This window comes from Sylvia atricapilla, chromosome 6 (assembly GCF_009819655.1).
Source record: "Sylvia atricapilla isolate bSylAtr1 chromosome 6, bSylAtr1.pri, whole genome shotgun sequence".
NCBI lineage: Eukaryota > Metazoa > Chordata > Aves > Passeriformes > Sylviidae > Sylvia > Sylvia atricapilla.
In genome coordinates, this window is record NC_089145.1 from 15470116 (window position 1) to 15489575 (window position 19460).

General features: G+C 46.3%; 3 protein-coding genes across 6 annotated transcripts in view; 1 reads left to right on the top strand and 2 right to left on the bottom strand.

Annotated features, from left to right (window-relative positions):
* Positions 1-2075, top strand: part of TRPM5 (transient receptor potential cation channel subfamily M member 5) — a 35912-nt gene extending 33837 nt beyond the window's left edge. Inside the window, exons 23-24 of the mRNA XM_066320881.1 lie at positions 210-300; positions 1345-2075. Coding sequence (XP_066176978.1) covers positions 210-300; positions 1345-1445 — 192 coding nt within the window. The 3' untranslated portion in view covers positions 1446-2075. The remainder of the gene's footprint in view (positions 1-209; positions 301-1344) is intronic.
* A 2221-nt stretch (positions 2076-4296) lies between these two features.
* Positions 4297-8763, bottom strand: TSSC4 (tumor suppressing subtransferable candidate 4). Of its 3 annotated transcripts, none has more exons than XM_066320902.1 (4): positions 8643-8763; positions 8102-8231; positions 7204-7276; positions 4297-6145 (listed from the first exon to the last, which is right to left on the bottom strand). In XM_066320902.1, exon 4 carries the CDS (start codon positions 6055-6057, stop codon positions 5017-5019), a length of 1041 nt encoding a protein of 346 aa, XP_066176999.1. In that variant the 5' UTR covers positions 6058-6145; positions 7204-7276; positions 8102-8231; positions 8643-8763; the 3' UTR covers positions 4297-5016. The 3 variants fall into 3 exon arrangements, with proteins under 3 accessions (XP_066176999.1, XP_066177000.1, XP_066177001.1); XM_066320903.1 differs by lacking the exon at positions 8643-8763 and adding an exon at positions 8591-8607; XM_066320904.1 differs by lacking the exon at positions 7204-7276.
* Positions 8764-15505: 6742 nt separating this feature from the next.
* Positions 15506-19460, bottom strand: part of CD81 (CD81 molecule) — a 35526-nt gene continuing 31571 nt past the window's right edge. For both annotated transcript variants that reach the window (XM_066320939.1, XM_066320938.1), the window contains exon 8: positions 15506-18901. In XM_066320939.1, coding sequence (XP_066177036.1) covers positions 18839-18901 — 63 coding nt within the window. In that variant the 3' untranslated portion in view covers positions 15506-18838. The remainder of the gene's footprint in view (positions 18902-19460) is intronic.

Genomic DNA, 19460 nt, shown 5'->3' on the forward strand with positions numbered 1-19460 from the left:
TTTTGGCCTCGCTGAAAGTTCTTTATCTTAATACTCCTGCTACAGTTTCCTGCTCCCTTCTTATCCCTTTTATGGCTTCCTGAAAAAAGTCAGACTATCCAGGTCCAACAGAAACACACAAGGAATGCTTTAGTAATTTTGTGCCAGCTTGAGGTAATGCAATATACTCACAAAAAAGAGCAGGTATTTAATCACTACCTATTTTCTAGATTTGCTACTGTACAGCTGTTATCTCATCCATGGCAGAGGTTTTAACCAAAACCAACCTCTTGTGCACTCAACCAGCTCCAAGCTACACATGTAAGTACTAAAAACAATCATGGAAAAGCTAATTAATACAGCTGAACACTGTAATTAAAAAAATGCATGGCAGAAAAAAAAATGGAAAATAACCCCATAAGGAGATTCCAAGAGGTAATGGGAATATAAACAGGAAACAGAATATTCTTACTTCAGATTGAAAACAGTACCTTTTGTAAAATACATTTAGAAGCTCTGGGGCAAGGACTATCACTTAGGGTGAGTTAGAATAATTCTCACCCAGTTCAAGCACAGAAACAACTATCTATTTGCAACAGAGGATTGCCTTGGGGGTTTCTCGAGTCCATGAGATAATCCTTCTGAAGTATTAAAAGGTATTTAAAATGCCTTTTAAAATCAGTAATAATTAAAAATAAAAACTGAGCAGGTCTCCTAGTTGTTTTTAATTAACAGAACTCATTTGCCTTTAAAGCTGTACCTGTTTCTGTCAGTTAAGGACCATGTCCTGTGTCCCAAGGCTCCACTGTATGGAGTTTAAATTATTAGAGACAGGAACTATTTCTCAGCCACTGCAGGATATCCAACACAATAAAGATTTTGGATATCCTTCTTTATGACATATTTCAATATCTACCTATTGCTATCTATTACACAAAATAGCCTCCGAAGTCCATAAACTGAGCATATACATACTCCATGGAAAAAAGAAGGAGCTGGAAAACTCAAAGTCATGACAAGACAAGACCTCAAGTCACTCAGATTTGAGCTAACCTTAAGCTCTACTTAATTCTGTCCAAAGTTTATAAAATACTTAAGTCAGTTACCTCATTATCAGTATTCCAATAAAAACACTCCATCCCATAGCAGGCTTCCCAGACATTTTTATACTGTAACTACATAAAAATCAAAAATATAAGTAACTTACAGTAAGTCTATGTTTATCACTTATTGAGCAAATGCAAAGTAATACAATCTACAGTGTTTTCTTTTTTTTAACATTTTAAAGTTTCTTAAGCAATTACTACTATGTGCCCCTTGTCTTAAGGCTTTTAAACGAGCACTTGACTTTTCCAATCCTATTAGGTGTGAAGAGTGCCAGCACAGAAGTGCCTTTGCTGCAAAGGAGTGAAAGAGAAGAGCATGCAGATCAGTTTGAGACTGACATCGAATACATTGATAATTAAATTTTATTCTATTTCTTCACATTAAACCTTTTGTCCTACTGAACTACTGTAGAAGTAAAATCCTAGTCTCTTGAAGGCCTAAGGGCAACAGGCTATGTTATACGCTATCAGTGTTTGACATTACTGAGGATTTCTTGGGTCTTTCTGCTTCAGTTTCCTGGGCTTTCTTTCCTGCTGCTCCCATAGCACTCAGTCCTGTCTCCAAAACCATTCCACAAACAGCACTAAAGCCTTCTCCTCCAGGGTGACTCCACCACCTTATTTTCTAAATACCATTTGTTCTCCAGATACCACACCCTCAATCACCATCATCTCTGCCAAATTCCACACTTCTCTTGTTCAAGGGAGTCTCCCTTTGGAAGGGCAATCATTTACGCACTTAAAAACAAACTCCTTCCTTGGCCAAGAAATCAAGCTTGTACTCCTGAGCTGCTTAGAAAAGGAAATCAAGAAATAGTTTCCAAGGGCCTGAACACTGAAACATTACAATCCCTACAGTTCCTGGAGTTCCTACAACTCTCAAACAATTGCACTCACCAGCTTCTCTTCCCACACTGGCTCCTGTGAGGTATTCTTTTGCCAGTATTCCTTCTTAAGGACTCCTCACTCAACCTCAGAGACCGGAATCACCTCGTTTTTGTTGTTCCCATGCCCCATCACAGCTGCTGCCAGTTTCCTGCTCGAAAGGAGCCTTTGCCTCCATGTATCACATCACATGGAATGCCTCCTCTACATCTAGGCATCTGATTTCATTTTACTTTTCCTTCTCAGGGGTCAAGGGGAAGAAAGAAATCACTTACAAGAGTTTAAAACAAGAATGTATACCAAGAATTATCCTGCAGTCTAGGAATTTGGGCTGGTTGTGGCTTTTTCCATTACTTAAACTGGCTTGTACATTTTTAGCATACAAATGCTCACTGGCTTTACCAGGATTTTGCGAGATATACCACTAAAATATCAATATCATCCTCTAAGGGGAAATTTCTTTGGAATAATATAAACAGCATCAGAAGGGGGGAGTATTGGGCTGTGTCTGACACTGATAAGCTCCAACTGCATTTCCTCACACATGTAATATTGTCTCTATGCAATGTAATTGTAGATTGGACAAAAGCTTTCTGTTACCAGAGGTGGAAAAAAAAATAAATCCCAGCTCTGACAAAAATGAGCCTTTTATTAACAGATATTAATCTTGTTATGATGGCTTCATGAAACAGGCATTTGTCCAGCTTATTCAGCTGTGCCCAAGGCCTGTGACTCCATTAGCAGTGACGGAATTTTGATAGCCCTACCTGTTCCTCACCCTGGGCAAGCAGAACTCATAAACCAAATAAGTTTGTAGTACTGAGCTGCATTTTTTTGTTAAGAAATAACATATCTCACAACCAGCATTCCCTGCTCTTGGCAGCAGCTTCCACTTTGAAATGGCTACTATTTTTATCGTGATCAGCACACTAATTATCCACTGGAACCCAATATCTATCTGTGGGGGTGGGCGGAGCCCTAGCTGCTTTGCCCTGGAGAGACCCAAGCTGAGGAGTCAAGGAAGAATTTTGCAACTTCACCCTGAGCCACCAGGACAAAAAGACAGGCCTCCTAGCTACGGTGACCTGTCTGGAGACCCACAAGCACCCTCGGGATTTTATGTAGATCTGTTACAATTGATTGGTTCTGTACCCTTTTCCTCCCACCCTGGTGTCCCATAAAAACCCCCGAGTTTCCTCTGGTCGGCAGAGGTTCCTCGTCCCTGGATCCCTTTCGCTGGTACCCTCTCAATAAAGTACCACCTGCGGAAATTCCATACGAGACCTCTCTCTCTCTCACCACAGCCAGCTAAAAGAGGGGCTAACTCACAAGGGCAGGAGCTAAGAGCACTGAGCTGAAATCACTGAAAGCTGAAATCACTGAGCTGAAAAATCACTGCTCTGCCCGATGCTGAGAAGCCCCTCTGTCCAGCTGAGGAGCGCCTGACCCCCCGAGGAGCTGTTTCTAGCGAGACATCCTTTGGGGTGGCTGTGGCTCTCTGGGTCCCAAGCGGCGGACCCCATCCACCAGCTGGCATATCTATCCATTTTGACTTGCTGTGCATGTCCACTCACATGCACTGGAACAACCAATGTATTTACCAATGACCCACTAAATAATGTGCATCTAACTGCACACTTGTGAGAAAATACATTCTGCTCTGAAAACTAAAAGGTGAGTTTAGAAAAATGGAGGACAACTGCTCCTTTTACACTGTCTTCTGCTTCTTCTGCCAAATGATGCATCAGTTTAAACACAAAGCCCAAGTGATTTGGGCCTCCCACTTAATTATTGTTAAGATGGACTCCCCCCCCAGTGGTAGTCACCCCCTCAAACACCTTTCAGACTTTGGGCAAGCACAATCTATCAACAAATATCATAAACTCTCAAGAAGTAATCTTTCACTACACAGTTATAAATACTACCCTTGGGATTGGCTCAATTTGAATACTGACAAAAAAAATGCCAGTTCAAACTGACCGAAACTAATTTGAGTTTCAAAACATGTAACCTTTCAAAGAATTTAATATTTCAACCTTATTTATTAAATTTACTATCACTGTGGAAAAAACCCACTATATTTGACATTCCTTACAATGTGATTCATTGTATGAGATGACTCATCCTATGAGGGGATTATACATTGTAAAATGATTGAAAATGTTAAAAATGTGAGGTTTAGCGTCTATAAGACTTGAGGGAGAAGTTAACAAGATGGCAAAGTCAGAGTAACACTTTGAAAGGTTTTCAAGACAGTTTTGAATTCAAATAAAATGTTTGGTAAAACTCTTACGGCTCCATTACTCAGTGTGGTTCAGAGATGAAATCAAGTTACAACTGAAAGTTTATTGTATCACATAGAACAAAAAGTCTCCAGTTCTGGTATAAACATCTCATTCCCACAAATACCCCAATCCACATGCAGCATTGATAGGGAAGCAGCACCTCCTGGAAAGGACATACAAAGGTGCAGATCATCACATCATATGACTGGGCACTGCTGGGCTTTTACCCTCAATGGCAATTAGAGAAGGATGTTTTTAAACAAAAACGTTAAAGGGTTTTCCTTGCTGGGACAGGGCCAGGACAAATCACGTCCAGTGGAAGACTAGGTTTTATTTTCATTGTTTAAAAATCTCTACATAATGAGCTTATCACCTTTTCCCCAGGATTCCACAGGATTTGGGAACTATTCCAAAACTGGGAGTTAATAGGAAGTCCTGCAGCCTTTTAGCTAACACTTCTGTTTCTTTGGATACTTCAGCTCCAGAGCAAGACCCATGGAGCTGTTCAAGCAGAGCACACTTTATTCTCTCCTGCCAGGATGTGGCTATCCTCTGCCCATGGACCTCTACCCATAAGCAAAAAGTCTGAAGTTTATTTTAGGTAGCTTAATTTCTAACAATATAAAACGTTCTTGATGGCTATGATGCAAACTGTTGGATAAAAAGCTATCACATGGTTTTCAGACTAGAAAATAAAATTAAAAAAAAGACAAAAAAATGAACAAGACAAGTCCTGGGATGTCTCCAATGTGCTTCATCCTTCAGGACTCTTCCTCCTCCCCTTCATCATCTACTTTAGGTCGGAAATTCTTCCTGCTTTTCTTCTTACTGCAGTGGAATCCAACTGGTCCCAGCGATGGCTCTTCACCTGCATCACTAAGCCTTGCATCAGGTTTATATTTTGTGTTCTGGTCCCCCTCCATCATGCACTCCTCCTCCTCCTCTGCTGTCTTTCCACTGTCACTGTCTAAGTGCCCCAGCTCAACCTTATCTTCTTCCCTCACGTCATCAGTCTTAAGAGATTTTCCTTTCAGATCTGTCTTCATCTGTTTCTTATCATCCTCCCCTGTTGATGTTTTCTTTTCCAGTCCATCAACACCTCTTTTAGTTGGTTTGGTGAAGACAATCCTCCCAGCTCCACAGCTGGAGGGGTCCTGGTTGAAGGATGGAGTGTAGCTATCTTGAGTAGCCGAGCTCTGTTGCTCCCCTGTTTTCTTCAAACCAGACAGAAATTCCATGGCCACGGCCCTGTTAGTGTTGTCACTGGACTCTGAAACTCCCTCTAGGCTGTATTTGGTCCAGCGTTCCGGGTGTGCCACGTAGTCAGGCACTGCAGGAGAGGTTTTGGGAGCCTGCACTGGTCTGGCTTGCCTTCCCATGTTTTCTGGGACCATGTTACCTGAAACTGTGGTTGGTGGCAATGGACGTTTAAACCTCCCATCAACAACATTATCCTCAGGCATTGAGGGCACAGACAGCTTGGCTGCCTCTTCCAGGCAATCAAAAATGCTCTGGCTGCGGAGAGAGAACGTAGAACTCATGCCCCTCAGATGGAACGGCTGGACAGGAGATCTGTGACCGCTGTTTGAAGAGTCAGGTGTCTCTCCTGATCTGAAATCCCCTTCATCTACAGATGGCTCCTCGGGAGATATTGTATCAACTTCTGCTTCACCCGGCAGCCCCAAGTCATCGGAGTCAGAGTCGCTGAGCGACACCGTGTCTGAGGGCAGAGCTCCTTCGTAGTCTCTGCCATCATCAGCCACTATCCCCAGAAAAGGTTCACCTGCCTCCTGGTCTCCCATCTTTGAGCTGTCACTCCACTGAGGTCTTTGATGTAGGCCCAGGAACAACTCTAAACACAGTTTTCCAAATGCCCAGCGAGATTAGTGCCTAGAATACAAAGGAGCATAAAAACTTAACTGTGAAATGAGAACCAAGAATGGGACCATCACTCTGTGTCATGAAAAGTAATTATAACTGCAATATAACAGTTAGCTGTGCTTTGGGGATTCTCAAGCAATTTTGCTTCAAATGAAAACATTATTTAAGGAATGCGTGCACATTAAAATTAAAGGTTTACACAAGACTGGATACAAGAATATGAAGTAAGTGAAAGTAATGCTACCAAATTTCATTACAGGTTACATCAAGTCCAATTACTAAAAGATGAACATAAAGCTCTTGAGTTAATCTGAATCCCACAGAGCTGTCTTATACATCTTCCAAGAGACAGCAATGACCTCTGCATATTACATCCTGTGTTTATTCACACTGTAAAAATCCACAAAAACACATCCAATTTCTCACACTTTGATTTGGCCAGTACAATCCTTATTGCATTAGCACTGTACCTGCTGTCCCAATAGCCACCACATTCTGCCCATTACAAAGGACACTATCACTGATCCCCATCAGTGACAGAAACCCTACAAAAATATCAGGGCCACTGTTTCAACTCTGCTTTAATGTGGCATAAAGTAAAAGCTCCACTCCCTTCCTTTGGCTTTATGCTCTCAAATCATTGCTAGATTCCAGGAACTAGAAAATGAGCCAGCTCAAGAAATCAAACCCATTGGATTAAGAAAACTAATCACACATGCCATGCTCACACATGGAAACGAGAAGAGGTGGCAACCATAGGCCTGGAAGAGCTGGCCCTTCAGTCAGTAAATGACAGTACGAGTTGAAGCCTGGCTTTCAGGAGCAGCTGGAATATGTGACAGTGCCACCTGATTGAAGGGAACCTCGCTGAATTCAGGTGGTCAATGATCAAGCTACCACTTGCTGGGCAACTGGAAACAGAGCTGGCGCACACACACGTTTTGGTTCAGCTCACGTGAATTATGGAAACAGTTCTAACGTATTATTAGAATAAGCTTTACTACCTAATTATAGGCTCTTCTGAAATGATGCAGTAAACAGACATGGAAAGTCTGTTAGTCACTCACTTTCTCTCGAGACTGAGTCAGCTTCCCCTCCTGAGGGTCAGTTAAAGCCACCAAAGATCTCAGCACTTCCACCCTAGAAAACAAACATTTCCATCACGATATTGGAAATGTAGTTTTAAAAATAATTCTGTCCCCCTGAATCATCCAAAGCTGCAGAACTGGGTTCTAAATCTGACACAAACTCATGGTGGTATAAATGTCTGCAGATATCATTGAATTTTTGGCAGAACAACAGCACACAGCCTAATAAGGCAGGCACCACTATATTTACCCAGTCTCCACATTCACACTGCCAACTTTATCCTGTAGAACAGAAGCGAGGTTTAAAAAAATTTCAAGCTGTAATTTGCACATACAGAATGCCAGTACTAAATAAACAGTATTAAATGCAGCTAAGAAGATACAAAAATAATAGTTATGCATTGCAAACAGTAAGTGCTGCTAAGCATTAAGACCTGGGTAACACAAAATCCTGTTTTCAAAGAGGGGTCATGTTCAGAGTTAGGGCCAGATTTTCATGAAGCAAAAGCCACAGAGAACCTTCAGAGGAGTGCCATGTCAAGTCCGGCTGTCTTTGACAGAAAGGATCTGACGGCTGCTTTTGAAAACATTGCCCTCCATGTAACCACTAGCTGGAAATAATCTTCTTAAAATGATAGTCGTCTGCTTAGTTTCACAACACATGAAAAGCAAGGACTACAACTCAGAAAAGGCCTTAAAGTGCATAATTAAATAAAATAGCTGTTTTCAGACAGCAATAGAAGCGTTCATCATGGGCATCTCTTGTCTGAGCGCACTTACACGGAAAGGAGAAAATCTGCTCCCAAGGAGACGTTTTAGCTTCAACAAAGTTAGTGGGCAAACATGCTGGCCCTTAGAGCACATCAGACTCACTCACAGGTTCGCTATGGTGTCATGATCACAGCACGACTCGGAAAGGATGACGTCTCTCCGGATGGGAAGGTTCCCAGCGGGCTCCTCCATGCTGGTGTTGCTCAAACACACTCTGTGCGTCTTCCTGCTGCCTGCTGTGGGGAGGACGGGAGACCTCAGTCACCGCAAAGCACGGCCACGGGCCTGCTGTCACGGCGCAGGGAGCACCGCGCCGGAGCCCGCACAGGCCCCCGGGACAGGGATCCACAGGCCCCCGCGCCAAGGAACAGGAAGGAGGGAAAAGAACATGGGCCGCTGGGCACCGGCCCCGCGGAGGGGAAGGTCACGGTGCCGCCCCAGCCCCATCGCCCTTGGCGGCCCGGGATGCTGCTGGATGCCAGCCGCCCGCACCACACGCGGCCCTCGCTGGCCCCGGGCACCGCCAGCCGCCCGGCACACTGCGCGAACCGCCGGGGAAGGGAGGGGGAGAAAATGGAATGGGGAGCCCTCATACCCAGACACCGCACAGCCCCAGCACCTTCCACCGCCTTGCTCGCCTTTCCCACCTCGGCCCCTCCGCCCGCGGCGCGCCGGGACACCGAGTCCCGGCCAGGCTCCACGGAGCGGCCACAGCGGCGGCAGGACCACAACTCCCGGCGGGGAGAGCGGCGCGGAAAGGGCCGGCGCCTCTCGCCCCCTTCCCCGCTCCGCCTCTCTCGGGGCTCCTGGGAGTTGTAGGCGGCCGTCTTCCCTCCGCGGGGGACATTTTGCGAGCCGGGGAGCGGGGCGAAGCTGTGCTGAGCGGAGAGACTACAGCTCCCAGGGCGCACCGCGGCGCCGACATTTCGCAGCCCATGTGGGGCCGTGCTCGGAGCTCGGTGCCGGGCCGGGTGCGGGGTTCGGTGCCGGGCCGTGCTCGGAGCTCGGTGCCAGGCATGTGCGGGGTTCGGTGCAGGGCCATGCTGGGAGCTCGGTGCCGGGTCCGTGCCGGGGTTCGGTGCCGGGCCATGCTGGGAGCTCGGTGCCGGGCCATGCTGGGAGCTCGGTGCCGGGCCGTGCTCGGAGCTCGGTGCCGGGCCGTGCTGGGAGCTCGGTGCCGGGCCATGCTGGGAGCTCGGTGCCGGGCCGTGCCCGGAGCTCGGTGCCGGGCCGTGCTCGGAGCTCGGTGCCGGGCCGTGCTGGGAGCTCGGTGCCGGGCCGTGCTCGGAGCTCGGTGCCGGGCCGTGCTGGGAGCTCGGTGCCGGGCCATGCTGGGAGCTCGGTGCCGGGCCGTGCTGGGAGCTCGGTGCCGGGCCGTGCCCGGAGCTCGGTGCCGGGCCGTGCTGGGAGCTCGGTGCCGGGCCGTGCTCGGTGCCCGGTGCCGGGCCGTGCCCTCCCGCAGAGCCGCGGTGCCGGCGCTGCCCGGCGCCGTAAGGGGCAGGCACGGCCCCGCCGCCGCCTTCCGCAGTCGCAATCTTGGAAAAAAAAAAAACCCGGTGCCATAGTTTATGTTCTCATCGAAAAGCATGGCTTGGCCACCACGAACGCATCCGAAGTTTTTTGTTTGTTCTGTGTTATTTGCATTTTTTTTTTCTCTCTCTCTTGCGTGTTTATTCTTAAACCAGAAAACCCCAAGTCACTTGAGGCATAAAAACACTATCCATCCAAATAATAACAAAAAAAGTTTCCATTCTCTGTCCCAGAAGAACATTTTTTGCGCGTGAGTTACGAAGTAGAGCTCCGTCTGAGAATCTTTTATTGGTGCTGGCCAAAGAGGCTCAATTTTTGGTTTTCCCCTTATTTCAGCAAAAAGTTCAAATTTTCAGCTCAAATACATTTCCCAAGAGGCTTCAGTATTCAGCTTGTTTTCCCTGTGTTCAGGAAAAAGGGTTTGCTGTGCCAGGGAGGGGTTGTGCTAAACAATATTGTGGCTGCAGAGGCTTCACTGGCTCCCTCCAAGCTGGGCCTCACCATGACTCACCCCTAATATAAACTCTAGCCACTTCATATGCATCCTCAGTTTTTAAATACATACTTTTGCTTGCTGGAGTGTTGCTAATTACAGTAATTTATGACACAAGGTCTGTGTTCAGAATACACTTGGCAGCAGTGATGAGGTTATTGCAATATGTCTTCCATCTAGCCGGCGTCATGCTGTAGTTTTAGAACAGCTCTAGAGGTGTTTCCCCATTTGGTGATTGTATTTTTTTTTTTTTACGCATATGGTAGTACGGTCACAGGCATTCAAATAGGTATCCAGATGGAGGGAGGAAAGGAAAACACGAATCTTGTAGTTGGTGAGCAGGAATGGAAAGGAGGAGAGCGGTAAACAGGCAAATGAAAGGAAGAGTAAACCTGGGTAAAGGCTGCCAGTGCTGTGCAACACGGTCTAAGGGTGTTGGGGAGACAGGAGGAGGGAGTGTCTGAGCTTAATAAGGAGCAGGCAGAAAAAAGGATGTGGAGTAAGCACTGGCACGTCCTATTTCTGTAATAGTGGAGACAGGCAGGGTAAAACAGACTGGTGCAGACAATGGCACTGTCTTGTTTTGAACCTTGGCTCTTTGTTAGATCTGGGGCTTAAAGGGGTAGGAGAGGGCAACACCACCTCCAGTGTCTCTGTCACCTGTGGATGTGGGTGCCTTCAGGGACAAGCCCCATGTCTCCATTTCTAGAGGCTAGAAGTTGTCACATTTTGCCTGGATGCTGTGTGCATTGATGATTAAGGAACCTCAATGTACCCTTTTCCTCCTTCCTGTTTTTTTATTCATGAAATAAGCTCAGCTGGTTAGAGCATGGTGCTAATAAAACCCAAGGCTGTGGGTTTGATCACCATACAGGCCATTTACTTAAGAGTTGGACGTGATGATCCTTGGGGAGCCGTTCCAACTCTGCCTATTCTCTGATAGAATCTGTGATATTTAATATTGCACGCAGCAGAGAATTGAGGCTGAGCTGCTCATTCTCTGGTGGCTGAGGACAAGGCAGCTTGCAGCAGTGGAAATGCTGGTGTGTTGGGACTTTCGCTATTGCTTGGTGACAGCTGAAATAAAAATAATGAGTCAGAGTCTGCAGACCGACAGATGGTAAAGTGTTTTCCCCTTGCTGGCCTGAACTGAGGTGGCTTGAAGAGGGGACTGGAAGGTGGAACTCATCTGCAGCACAGGCCATCATCCAAATGGGCGTGCAGGCTCCGAGGAGCCGCTCATTTGCGGGGATGGCTCTGTGTGTCTGCAGGAAGCCAGCATGTCCCTGTGTGTGGGGGTGGCATGTGAAAATGCACAGCAGCCTCAGCCCCATCATGAGCGCCTCATGCTCCTTTCCTGCAAATAAATCTGTCCTTCGGCCCCGTCCAGTGTTTCCGCTGCTCCCTGGCAGTCTCCTGCTGCTGCTCCTGTCCTCGGAGCTTGGGGTAGGTGCCTGGGGCAGGGACAGCTGGTCCCTCTCCTCGCGGCTATAGGAAAGCAGCAGGCCATTCCCCAGCAGCCACCCAGATCCTGCAAGCCAGATGGAGCAGTAAGATGCATTTTCAACATCTCCTGCATCTGGAAGGAGCATGGAGGTTACTCAGATGTGGCCACATGCAGCTGATGCTGGAGCCTTTGAGGAGAGGTGGGTTGGGAAAGGAGCATTTTCTGCAAGCAAAAAGGAAAAGTGGAGTCATGACCACCAAAGCCTTTTCTGCTGGGAGAAGACAGTCACACCAAGCCAGACTGGTACAGCCTGAAGGAAATAAATGAGTTGTCCTTTCCTGTTTGCCAGAATGAAATCCTTTAAATGGCCTTGAAATCCCTTGTGGGGTGAGTTTGAAGGGAAAATCACCTTTCTTCTACATTGAGCTTCGCTTACTTGTTTTACTTTGTACTTTCATTTGGTCCTGCAAGCAGATTGTATTTATTCCAGTGCTGTTTACCTATGTTGGTGCTATTTTCCCCTAAGGTAACTACATAAAATTAGTCCCTGTGGAGTGAGTTTTAATGCAGGCAGGCTATGAAGGTCTTCATCAACTCTGTTCTTCTCAATAACAATGTTATTGCCAGCCTAAAGAGGACCTGCAGAGAGACACCACAGCCCCTTTTTTGTTAGAGACATTGCATGTGTGGGAGGAACTGAAGTCCTTTATGAGCAAAATTAATACTCTCTGCAATTACTCCAATTTTTAAAAAGAAACAAAAACAGTTGGGGGTGTCTGTTCATTTTGATTTCACTACAGAATATTTGCGCTAAGAAAACCCTTCTCCCAATCTTTATGCTTTTTCTTTTTTCCTATCCCTGCCCCAAAGTGCCTGATACTCCTGTGTAATGAAAGGCTGACAAGGGTCACTGGAACCAGCTGAGGAGCCTTGAAATTAACATTAACAAAAAAACCCCACAGAACCCTAAAACTCCCCAGACTGCTTGTTCCAACACTCCTTGTGGGAGCTCCATCAACCAACACTGAGCCTTGCATGAACAGCAGGAGTCCTTGCTGGAGGAAATCTCAGCAGTTTGCTTGCAGCCAGCAGGCAGGGCGTTGTGCGCCTGCCATCTCACCTGGCACAACACCAACACCTCTCAGTACTCAGCAAAGCTGTGTTCTGGCATGAGGGAATGCCCTAGCAAAGCAGGGCCAAGAAACACTTTTTTCAGAAGAAAAAAAAGTAAAAGGTGTGATTAAACTGTAATTAGAAGTGTTACTTGCAACCATTGGCACTTCAGCTGGGTCATCTAAATCCAGTGAGAAACACCAGGCAGCCCGCAGTAGTTGCAAGTTTATATACCCTCTAATGTGTCTGCAAGTGTGAAAACAATGTGGGTTTCAGTTTGTAGCAGTTTTAGCACCTGGGAGGTGTTTTCTGTTTGCTCCAGGTCTCTGAGCACTGAAGTGAAAGCATCAGGCCGCCAGAGGTCAGCTGAAGGGGTCGCACCGAACAGCACTTCTGCGTCCCGTTGCTTAGCTTATGCTCTGTGCAAGGCAATGTGATGCTCCCCAGGCTGAAACTGAGGAGTGGTCTGGGAAAAAATTGCAGCCTCTATCTAGTTCAGGTGCTTATGGGACTTGGAATTCCTAGCCTCTGTCTACCACTTATTTAAGAACTGGTCAGGTAGGAAATTGTTTCCCTCTCCGCTTCAGCACCCACTGGTGGCAGATGTTTCCTCCCTCGGGGCTGTAATTCCACTGCTGCCGACTCCCCTGGAGCAGCCACAGTTCCCAGCCCTACCACAGCACAGAGAGAGAATGAGATTGTAGAAATAGACACCTCTTTTCCTGCCCTAACTGGAAGGGACGTGCTGTCATGCCCAGCAAAGGAAACAGTGGTTCAGAGCAGGAATGTGAGCACAGCCCCTAACACATCCTTCATCCCTGAGCCCGGCAAGCGGAGCTGGCAGGCAGAGAAGGGTGCGGCCACATCCAGCAATGAGGGTGCTTTGCAGAAACCTCCACCACAGACAGCTCTGGCATGGGAGAGCTGGCTGGATTTCTTCCCTCCTGTGAGAATATTGCAACTCTTGGTTACAGCTTCGACAACCTCTGATTAGGGAATGACATAAGCAATTTATGCATGTTAATCACAGCTGTCTTAGTATGAGACAATTAGGCTCATTGCTACTTAGAAAACAAACAGCCCAGAGAAGAAGCTTGCAAAACAGAGCTCGCCAAAGCAAAAAAATACCTTTGAAACTTCTCATTAGAAACACCCCAGGAGGTTTTATAAAGAAAAAAATAAACCAGCTTGGGAAGGGAGGAGGAAAAGAATTTCCACTGGAAAAAAATCCTGGCATGGTTTAGTTTAGAAAAAATCATGCTTGTATTTTTAATTCCTGAAAAATCTTGTTCCACAAGAAAAAAAATTAAATTCCACAGTCACATTCCTAGGCAGCAGAACTCCACAGTAAGGTCTCCAGTGACTTTCCAGGTCCTTCAGACCTCTGGAGAAAAATGTTAAAGAGAAGCATAACCCAGGGTTGTCTGTGCAGTATGAGCACAAACAAGCTGCAAGCAACTCCATCCACCCTTCCCCTCACAGTGGGTTATCCACGTGGCCTCACATGCTCTGACATGGCAGGACTGCTGTGTTCCAAGGATAACCCATATCTCCACACAACCTTAAAGGGGCCTGTTTTACCCAGTTCTCTTCCAGTATCATATTCATCTGTTGCAAGCACATCAATGCTCATACTTAGAGTTGAGTGTAAACAAAGGGGGCATTTAGCTGGGGAAGGTTTAAGATCCCAGCTATAATTCCAGGCTGAATTCCCAAGGCACACACCCTGGATGCCAAATACCTGCTGTGCTTTGCCAGTTAGTCTCCACTATTGTTTCTCCCCCTCAAACACCAGCCTGGGTCTGACAAGTGACTCACATCAGCTTAATCCTAGCTCCAGAGGCTGGAATAATTTTATCCGCATCTGGAGCAATGATACAGTCACAATCAAAACATTTTAAGGCATGAAGCAAAGAGCATCACATTCATGGGAAACCACCTAGAGGGTCAGCTGAGGACGGTCTTCCCTGCAGCCCAAATTTTGCTTTAATACAAGAATGAGACAAGCCTGTTCCCTTGGAAGACGGGGCAGCAATCAGTACGCGATGGAAGGAAACAAGATCTGACAACACATCATTAAAAATCCACTAACAAGGGGGAATTGCTTTGTTTCTTTTTTTGTTTATTGTTTTTCAGTATCACTTTTTTTTTTTTTTTCTTTCCAGAAGTCATTATGTCCGACTCCATTAACATTCAGGTAAACAAGTGAAAGAACAACAGATGGGCATGATCTCGCAGCACAGGCACAGCCGCTGGGAGCAGGGCTTGCCTTTCTTTACAGCAGCTCAACGCTGTGTTCCCTCCTTGCTCTCCCTCATCCCCTCCTTCTCTGTACCAGCACGGGCGTGGCAGCCACCGCAGGACATTCCTGCTTCAAACACCGTGAGAAGTCCAAAAGAGGACAGAGGCAGGCAGGCAACTGAGGGATCACAGCACCCGGCCTCCCACCTCGCTCTCAGCCAGCCTTTCCCCTGATGGTGCGGAGGGGCAGGTGGGAGCAGCAATGGTGGCATTAATAGACCATCCACTGAAAGCAGACCAGTCCAGTCCCTGTCCTGATGGCAGCACAGGGCATTTTGGGCCATTTTCGTCACTTTAGGAGGAGCCCCTCGAGTGTGTACAAGACTTCCACCCCTTGCCCCCCTCCCAACACCAAATTTCAGCACAGTCGCTATTTTTGCAATCCACAATAGCTGCCCTACAGCTGTGCCCCCCTTCCCTTGAGAGAGGGCACAACTGCAGCAGCCACCACTTGTGGCAAGCAGCCTTTCTGCCTTCCCTCAGCACCAGTCTGGATGTATACTCAACCTGCCTGCAGGCCCCCCTCCCAGAGGCTGTAAAATCCCATGCTGTTGAAGCCTGGTTCACAAAGCATCCTGGTGTTAAGGTTAACTGGTTGTAAAATTGCAGCAGTTCATCACACTATGCACACTATGAGAAATGTTTATTAAACTGATTTTTGTTTCATTTCTTTAAAAAAAAAAAAAAAGGCAGAAAGAAGTTAAACACACTGCTTTGTGGCATGCTCCACAGTATGAAAAAATCCCAAGCATTCAGTTAAGCTGTCAGCAGCTCTGTTTGACCTTTCCATGCGGTCTTTGAACTCAGACCTGGACAGCTGACACTCCTCGTCCCCACCTCAGCTCACAGCCATTTTCTCAGCTGCCACTAGCTCCGGGAGGGATGCTTCCATGGAGAGGGAGGGGTTTGTGTTTACAGGCTGCAATTCCATCCTTTTCTTGGGGTGTGGAGAGGAGCAGTACAGGGTGCCATGTTGCCCACACAAAGGCACAGGTATGCAGGAGAAGTGCAGAAGTGCAAGGGTCCTGCCTAGTGGGTTTTCCCCCTTCACCTCAGCCAACTTTGGGACTGACCAACTGGCAGAAGAGCCCCATGGCTTTTGGATCCTGAGGGCTTGCAATGGGGCAAGTCCCCTCAGCCCTTCACAGCTCCCCTTTCTAGTTTGTGTTAACTCAGGTCCAGCTTCACAGGAGACCCAAGTGGGCAGTTATTTTCAGAGAGGGTTTCTCATCTACTCCATTGTTTTTAAGCATGATGGTTCCTCTCTGTCCCTGATCTCCCAGGGCTGACTCCTCCAGCTGAGGACCATTCCATCAAGTGTGGAGACTCAGCTGGTAACTAAAGAAAGCATTGCCCTCTCTGCAAACATTCTTCTGCCCTGCTCCCACGACCCTTTTCTAGCTGTTCCCCTCCTTGAGCACCTTTCCTGTAGCAGCCACAGAAACAGGAGATGGCCAGGAAGCTGCCTCTGGAACTCTGCACGATGGGAAGCCACCTCTGAAATGAGCTAGAGGGTGAATTGCAATCCCTGTGGTGTACAGTCTGAGCAAACTTCCCGCTCTTCCTCTTCTCCCAGATCTCAGATTCCCTCTCCAAGTACCATGTTCTCCCAATTGCTCCTGCCTGGGACAACTCAAACCCTTCAAGTACAATGTCTGAGGACACACCTGACCTGCATCGAGACCCAGTCTGTCTTCAAACAGAGCTCCAGCTATGTACACAGCATCAACTGAATACTGAACAATATCAAAAATACGGTATAAGGAAAAGAAAACAGAACTGAAATGCTTAATGGCATATTTATACACATTTACCAACAGTCAACAAAAAAGGTGGCAAGTTACACATCCAGTCTGTATGCTGACAATCCTGATGCACACAGATGTAAACACACATGCTTGGATGATGCAGATACATACGGCCACATAACAGAGTAGATGACCTGAAGGAGCTACGCTGGGGAGCAGGGGAAGGGGTTACCTACTGCAAAACCTCGTCTCATTCTCAATGTGCACAACATGGACATTCAGGGCAGTGTTGCTTTAAGGCTATTTCTAAGGCTGAATCTTTTGCTGTCCAACCTCTCAATATGAAGATCTGTTGAAGCACTTCCTCCTCTTTACCCAGCACAACTTGATATATATATATATCTATATATATTTATCTATATACTTTTTAAAGGCCCTATATACTAAAAGGCAGGAACAGGAAAGGGGGGAGTAGAAGGGAAGAAAAACTTCTGAATGGATCAATTTGCCCCAGTGCAGGAATCTTCTATCCTGTAGTGGCAACAGCCATGACAGCCACAAGCAGTGGACATGGTACTAGTTTAAAATCACTGATGATCACAAGTCTCCCTCCCTATCAGATATGAAGCTCTTTGTTGTGACAAAGGGGGAGGATGAAATACTTCAAGAAACAGAAATACTCCTGAAGTGGGAAAAGTGATCACTAATTTAAACTCCTCCCCTTACCTGCTTCAAGGTGGCAAAAGAGCTGAGAGATACTATAATTTCCAGCTCAAGTGCCTGTACGGCTAAGGAAAAGGCTTTTCTTAAAAATATATATCTATAGAACTATACATATAGATCATCTTTTTAGTGACATTCTGATTTTATTACATAGCTCCTGGGTCACTCTCCCCCTCTATCTACATGGTGACAGAGTGGCATATAAAAGAAGCCACAGACATCGAAGTGATAACCAAAGTTACCAGATCACAAGAATGTGTTTCAACTGGTGCAATCTAACATGCTAAATTACCTTGATTTTATAAGCTAATATGCTGTTAATATAACTGGAAGATCTTAAAAATAACCTTTTTTTTCATAATCATATTATGACAATTTCTCAGCAATATTACAGTGTGTGACAGTATGCTATAATTAAGAATAATTTCACTGAACAAGAGAGTCATGCAAAGATGAAATTTTAAGCATGTACACATATGGTTGGGAACACCCAAGCATCATCCTGCAGTACATAAAAGCAGGATTTCTAAAGTCACAGACTTTTTTTCATGTTTTCTTCTTTTTCCAATATATTTTCTATGTAAGCATTAGCTTAACTGTGGAAACTTGATATAGAACTAGATTCTCCTTGACATATATGTCTATAATGAAACACTGAAGGACATTAAAAAAGTAATTTTCAGTCTGTTATATTTGAAAAACTGGGATTAAAATTCACCCCCAGCCACTCATCTTTTAATGCAATGAATCAATGGAACTGAGCCAATTTATAAAGTTATAGCCTCAAGAAAAAAAAAGAAAATCACAAAACCAAAAAAATTTTTACTTACTAGAGAGTAAAAAAGTTCCAGCATGACTTCTTTTAAGGACTGACCTACCAATGGAAACAGGCTGGAGAGGAACAGTGCCTGTGTTTCCCCTGGAATACATTGCACCCAGGTGATGGAAGCTGTATCCTTCCCCCTCCTCTATCCCAGGTTTTGGACAGTCAGCCAGGCTTCCCTACTAAAAGCTTGGAAACACCAGGGAGCTGGGGTGATGGTTGGAAAAGATGAGGACAAATTAACAAAAATACTAAATTCTGCTTCAGCATCCAATTAAAAAAGTTGGTAAAACCAAGGCAAAGTTTTCTGAGACCAGGCTGCACGCTTCTCCTCCACACATCTTCCACCAATGTTACTTCTGAGTTACGGGGGGTGGGGAAGGGGGAGGAAGGACTTGATCTCCTGTTACAGCAGCTTTCCCATCACACAAAACTGATGTGTAACTAACTCAGCCACAAAGATACGGGCAAGTTTTATTTATTTAAAAAAAAAAAAAGTACTTCAAAATAAAAATGATAAGTACTGTATGGTAATATTGGAAGCATTTATATACATCATTTTCTCTGTCTGTTGTTGAAATGTCTCCTGGTCACTCGGTGGCACTTGGGGTCCCCTCTAGCGCCGTCTGCCCTGCTCCCCCCTTCCCCTGCCCGGCTCTCACGGCTCAGTAGACGGAGCTGTTCCTTATGCCACAGCACAGCACCATGCTCAGGATCATCTCAAAGATCTGTTGAGAGACACAGGGGCACCAGTGAGGCAACAACCAGTACGATGCAGGAGCTCCTCCACTCCACATTAACACTCTCATGCCAGAGGTAAAGGCAGGGATGCTATGTCTTTGTTGCTGTTTTCATATAGAGTTGGCCAGTTTGAGATAAGGCGCTGTCCTCCTGTCTCTCACTGGCAGGAGTGGTGGTACCTGACAAGTTTTTTTTGGCTGCCAGCTACACAGCAAATGCCTCAAGATCTCTCCAACACTACAACCCAGCCTTTGCACAGATGCCATGTTACACCCCCACAGCACCCAGCCCTCACTAGGGAGCAAACCCAACGTAGCAAAGCAAGCAAATCCCTTCCCACTGCAGACTCCAGCAACAAAACATGACAGCCTGTAGAACAAGTGGTTTTGGAGCAGGTTTAAGTGGTGCTGTGCCCTTTTGGCTGGGCTTGCAGCTTGCCAGGGTGCCTCTCCTAAACATCCCGACTCCCCAGAGGGAAGATGAAGCCCTTGGTCTCGCCATGTTCCAGAGCTCTGTGGTGCATAGGGCAGGGGGTGCACCTGGAAT